Genomic DNA, 6,484 nt, shown 5'->3' on the forward strand with positions numbered 1-6,484 from the left:
TTTATATCCACCTTTCTCTCTTCTAGACTACCTCCTTTGCCAGCCTGTTCTCTTGAGGATGCAGCAGGCCTCAACTCATCAAATATGATGCCAGTTCTTCCCACTCCCCAAGCACCCCTAACCCTAACCAACACTCTTTCAGGATCCTCACCTTAGGTTGTGTTCTCTCATGAGGGCAGTATGGAAATTCCTCCCACCACTCATTGAGCATCCTATTTCTTCGTCTTCCTTGATCTCTTCATGTAGATGTGCAGATGGAAGATGTGATTAATACTAATGGAGTCGATAGGAAAGGCATATATCCGGCTCTAATAATGAGTGGCTTTGAATAAAAGATGTGTTAAGAAACAGTAGCTGTGATTCCTCACTTATGGCACCTGAAGCTCACTTGCCATGACACTGACCTCAGTAATTGTATTTTCCAACTTAGTAAAACTTGAAAGAATACTTGGAACTTGACTTACTTGGTTTATCACTAGCAAGTTAACTGTGGATTTGAAAGAATGGATAATCAAACCAAAAAATTGATTAAAGTTTTGGGAATAGAAATATTGTCACACTTGTCTCTCTGTTTCCCGAGTTTGGACGCAGTCATGACTTAGTGTTACCACACAGCCCACTGGATGCACTTAATTCAGACATTACCAAGGAAAGGATTATAATCAGAATTGATGGTGTTTGAGAGATCAAGACATGTTTGAAGATCCATTTGAAGCAAACTCTAATCCTCAGAAAATGTAGCTGAGCACGACTAGTGAAGTCAAAGAATGAAAATATCAGCCAGGTAGTGGTGGCACATGCCTTTAATCCTAGCACTTGGGAGGCAGAGGCAGGTGGATTTCTGAGTTCAAGGCCAGCCTGGTTTATAGAGTGAGTTCCAGGACAGCCACATTGAGACAGAGAAACCCTGTGTCAAAAAATCAAAACAAAACAAATAAAAAAAGAAAAGAAAGAAAGAAAGAGAGAAAGAGAGAGAAAAGAAGGAAGGAAGGAAGGAAGGAAGGAAGGAAGGAAGGAAGGAAGGAAGGAAGGAAGGAAAGAAGGAAGGAAGGAAGGAAGGAAGGACAAAATATCTCCCCCTAACCAAGGGTTTTCTTTTTTATTTTATTTCTGAGATTATAATTTAATTACAATGTTTCTCCCTTCTCTCTCCTCCCTCCAAATGTTCTCATGTACCTCTCCTTTCTTTCAAATTTACGGTCATATTAACTAATTGTTATTGTATGCATATATATATTTTCTTTTCCTTTATCACTAACTAATATGTATATTTGTATACATAAATTGCTAAATATAACCTGTTCAGTCTATATAATACTACCTACATGCATGTTTTCAGGGATTACCATTTGGAACAGTACAACTAACTGGTGTGCTCTTCCCTGGGAAAGGCTACGTCTCCCATCCCCAGATTTACTGAATTGTTTGTGGTTCTTTGTGAGGGGTTGGAGTGTTGTGAGCTCTTTCCTGTACAGTTTGGCATGCTTGTTGGTGTGTGTCCTCTTGGTTCAGGTCATATTTGGGCACTCCTGTTAGTGAGACTTTACAAGTGTAGCTTCTGGTGTTACAAAAAGGCACAATATCACAGCAAGGTCCCTGATACTCCAGCTACTACAATCATTCAGCCACATCATTGGCAATGTGCCCTGAGCCATCAGTGTGGACGCGTTTGGTAGATACATCCAATTGGACAGGACTCCACACCTCTGCATATTTATTAGTGGTAGTTTTCAGTAGTGGACTCTGTTGCAAAAGAAGTTTCCTTGAAGAGAAGTGAAAACTCCACTTATCTGTGGGTATAACAACAAAGGTATATAGACTGTTCTCAGAGATCTAGCTGCTTTAGTGGATGTAGATTCTCCTCAATAATGACAAATTCATTAGCACTGGATAGTTAGCTTGATTTCTAGAACCAGGCACAGTTTCCTTTTTTGTTGGGTAGGTATTAAGTCCAATTAGCTCAGTGTTGGTCACCACCAAGGCATGTATGTCATTACTATGCCCTTATGATTACTGTGCATGCAGTTCATTGAAATGGCTCATAGGCATCAGAACTGAGTAAGACTGTTGATTGTCTCCCTCCTTATACAGCTTGCATGGTGTTTTCTGGGACCATAAAAGCTAGTCATCAGAAGCTTTTGAATCCAGTTCAGTGGCTGCTGAGTCATTTCGGAAGTTCATAGTGGCTTCAGAACTAGGGACTTACCTTCTATCTTTGGGAGGTAACCAAGTAGCCAAGGTTTTTCTAAATTGAATAGATAATTAATTAAAATGTTCTCAAAGATTTGCTGCTGAGTCAATCTCATGCTTGCAACACAAAAACCTGTGTTTGGGACGTCTTTATGGAATGTACTTTCGTTTCAGTATGTATTTTACTGCGGCTTTAACATCCTTATTCCTCAAGCTGTAGATGATTGGATTCAGCATGGGAGTAACTACTCCATAAAATAAAGAAATGATCTTATCTGAAGTTTGGAACTTGTTTTCCCCAGTCAGATCTTTAGACTTAGGTTTTGCATACATAGAGAAGATGGTTCCATAAAATATGACCACCACAGTCAGGTGGGCAGAGCAGGTAGAAAATGCCTTACGTCTCCCTGTGGCTGAGTTCATTCTCAAGATTGTGTGGAGGATGAACAGGTAAGAGAAAAAGATGACTAGTAGTGGAAGAACCAGGAAGGCCATATTTGATATCACCATGGTAATGATATTGAGAGATATATCAGCACATGCCAGCTTGAGGACAGCTAAGACCTCACATGTAAAATGATTAATAACATTATTCCCACAGAAAGGCAACCGCATGGCAAGGGATGTTTGCACAACTGAATTGATGCCACCAGAGAACCATGATGCAGATGCCATGGAAACGTACACTTTTTTGCTCATGATGATGGAGTATCTCAGAGGGTTGCAGATGGCCACATAGCGATCAAAAGCCATCATGCCAAGAAGCAAGCATTCTGTTGATCCCATTGCAAATCCAAAGAACATCTGCACTGCACAACCAGAGAAAGAAATGTTTCTTTTCTTTGAAATTAGGCTTACCAGTGTTGAAGGAACAGAAGATGTTGTGTAGCAGATATCCAGGAAAGACAGGTTGCCCAAAAAAAAATACATGGGCGTGTGAAGATGAGAATCAAAGATACTTGCTATGATCAGAACACCATTGCCAGTTAAAATCACTAGATACATAACCAGAACAATAATGAAGTAAATGATCTCAGTTTTTGGGTATCCAGAAAGACCCAAAAGAAGGAATTCAGAGACAAAGGTCTGGTTATTTTTATCCATTTCAGCCACGGTCAACCATAATTGGAAGATCTACCATATCACATATCCACTGCCCCCAAAACAAATGGTACAAAGTACCTGAAAAAATCGTTTTTCATGTGTTAGAAAGGGCTCATTTCTTAATCTCTGGTATTGATATCCCCAATAATGTATGTTATTGAATACAGTGAAATTAAGTATATTGGAAGTATGCATGCCCATTGGCAGCATGTGACTATCTATCCATATCAGATGCACATTCAATCAGTGATGCTTTCTATTGTAGAGAAACATTCCTAAATGGATGTTTCTAAACCCCTGGCTAATTAGCCACAATACACTTGACTTCATTTCACCTGTCCTAGAAAACTAACAATGAAGAAGTCAAAACAAAAATATACAAAAAAAAAGACTAATTCTGAGTCAGTGGTTGATAATAGTCAAAAAATTTTAAAAACATTTATGTTCTGAATAATATTTCCTTTTATGCCTGATGTTACATACACTATTAATCCTTTTACTTGAATATTACCAACATCTACTCACAAAAAATAAAGTGGTATAAGCTAAAATTTAGCATCAAATCAAAAGCGTGACTGTTACCTTCATATTTTAAGCTTACTCTTAGCATCTTGTGTGATTATTCCTATGACAAGACAATTACACAGACCAGATCCACAAAACTGTGATGGGGAATCTTGGCAAAGCATGACACATTACATTCTTTTATTCTGTAGCACAAGAGTTCATCTTGACAATTCACGTGTTTAAAACAATGATAATAGTAATGAAAAACTAAAATGAACAGAAAGTTGGTGCATTCAGTGCTTCTGGCTTTTTTCAGATTCAAATATGTTTCATTTTGCCGAATTATACAGGCTCACGTAGACACCTTGAGAGATTCAAGAATAATAATTCTTTCACATTTTATAGACAACCACTGATTAACATAATGATAAATATTAGAGAAATTTAAAGACACATTTTTAACACATAACCAATTTGTACAAAACTACTATAATGTTTTCGAATGTTGCTAGTAGTTTACCTTGAAGCCAATCGCATTCTAAAAACAATAAGTGTCAGTAATGTAAGGCATTACCACTATGAGGTTGTCAATGGAATTTAGAATACCGAAAAAGTGTATAGAAAGATATATTGTGAAGACTAGCATTCTGTATCTTAGGTTAAAATTATACATTTGCAAGAAGGTTGATATTTATGAGAAATAATCATCAAAAGAGACTTAAAGGAATGTTCTGGAAATTCTGGATCTAGAAACATGGAAAAGATCAGATAGGTTAAGAAAAGAAAATAAGATGGGCAAATGTAATATGAGAAGCTGAGCCAGAGTTAGGAGCAGGCAGATTGGCTGCATATCCATTTATTCAAGGCTGTCTCTGTGAGGGTGTGATGGTAAGCATACCTAGGAAAGTAGTAAATGGGGACTGTTGAAAGCCTTGCCTAACTGGTAACACTAAACCTGTCTATAGAAATCCTATTGTCAACAACAGAGAGTAGTCAGCAAGAACCAGAGAGAAATTAGTCACGATGGTGAATGAATTGTATTGATTAAACATTGCCCAGAAAAAAAAAATAGGGCAATGATTTTACACTTATCTAATAGCATCTGATAAATCAAATTTCTCTGCAACTGAATTTCAGAAATTGTTCAAGAGACACTGGATCACAGACATTAGCAGAAGGATTCATACAGAGACATGAAAAGGGAAGGAGGCATGTTGACTCACCAGGACATGCGACCATGCTGATTCCTTTCATAGTGGAGTCCAAGCATATGGAGACCATCTTTCTCATCCAGACAAATGTCATGACTGTGCATCTTAGATGACTTGAATGGCTTCTCCTGTCACAGATGCCAGTCTTTTTCTCCTTGGTTGAAATCCCATCACCTACTCAAAGCTACCCAGAACTAAGCCTGTCTCGCCGCCTTTGGTTTTGCTCCTGCTCCTGACACTCTAAGTAGGTTCACTTTGGGTAGAAAATATGTAAGAGGAGACATTAGCGTGTTTGCCTTGCTTATACCTTTCCTCAAACACAGTGACTAGACACGGTGCAGGGTTTCAACTGAATGTAACAACTTTTACTTTCTAAGCCATTTCTCCCTGAAGTATTTTTACAGAGTCTAGTCCAGGGTAACTTAATGTACCCAAATTGTTGGCCAGTAACAGATTTTAATTATCTTTTAGCTTCTTTTAGTCAGTACTAACAAGCAACAGTCATAACTAGATACCCACTAGTGTCAGCAGTGGTGGTAACAGGGGTACCCAGAACTCACTGAAGTACATATGAAATAGATTTAGGATCAAGGAAAGGTACTCAGACTAGAATTATAGCCTTAGGGGCTGGAGAGATGGCTCAGTGGTTAAAAGCTCTTCCATGACTGCTCTGCCAGAGGTCCTGAGTTCAATTACCAGCAACCACATGGTGGCTACCAACCATCTGTAATGTGATTCGATGCCCTCTTCCGGTGTGTCTGAAGACACCTGCAGTCTACTCATATAAATAAAAAAATAAATAGAATTACAGCCTTGGTTTGAGAATCCCTCTCATTTTATAATCTGTTTTGGATTTACCTTAATCTTTTCCATATATTACATATATTACTTTACATATTATAACAGAAAAAGTATGTGGAAGTTTCTTTAAAGATTAATAGTTATAAAAATTACAATATAAGTTAATAATTTACAGAAGTATTTGGAAAAATAAATTACTTGCTACATGGCTTCTGGCCATTTTTATTATTAATGCATAATAATGAATGCCTTTAATTACAGAAAGGCTTTAATTGACTTAATTGACTCACCCTTAGAGTGATGAATTTTCACCCCTTTTAAGAACAAGTTACATCTTTATAGAATTAGCTTCAGTATTCTGAAGATTGAACAAATAATGTCAGATTCCATAGAAGGGGCAGAATAAATATTTATTATGCAACAGCTATTATAATTGTTCCCCAAATCCCAAAGCAATTTAAAGTTGAGGGAAGGGATGTGGGATAGAAAAACTTTTATACAATAGGGATGGTATCCCACAGACCCAATTAAGTATAGCTGAGAGTGTACTGTAGCTGCATAAACACCAAAGAAGGGAATAACATCCTCCATTCCCAGTGACTTTAGGGAAGGGCAGCAGAAGTACAGTAAACAAACTACAAGGAGTGGGAATCTCCATTGTAAAACACAAC

The 6,484-nt window shown here is 37.7% G+C and overlaps 1 protein-coding gene across 1 annotated transcript; it reads right to left on the minus strand.

The window, feature by feature from the left end:
* Positions 1-2,340: 2,340 nt before the first annotated feature.
* On the minus strand, positions 2,341-3,294 carry LOC114631601 (olfactory receptor 13C3). The gene has a single exon (XM_028779988.1). It carries the CDS (start codon positions 3,292-3,294, stop codon positions 2,341-2,343), a length of 954 nt encoding a protein of 317 aa, XP_028635821.1.
* Positions 3,295-6,484: the final 3,190 nt, after the last annotated feature.

The sequence above is a fragment of the Grammomys surdaster genome, unplaced genomic scaffold (assembly GCF_004785775.1).
Source record: "Grammomys surdaster isolate TR1022 unplaced genomic scaffold, NIH_TR_1.0 363, whole genome shotgun sequence".
Lineage (NCBI taxonomy): Eukaryota > Metazoa > Chordata > Mammalia > Rodentia > Muridae > Grammomys > Grammomys surdaster.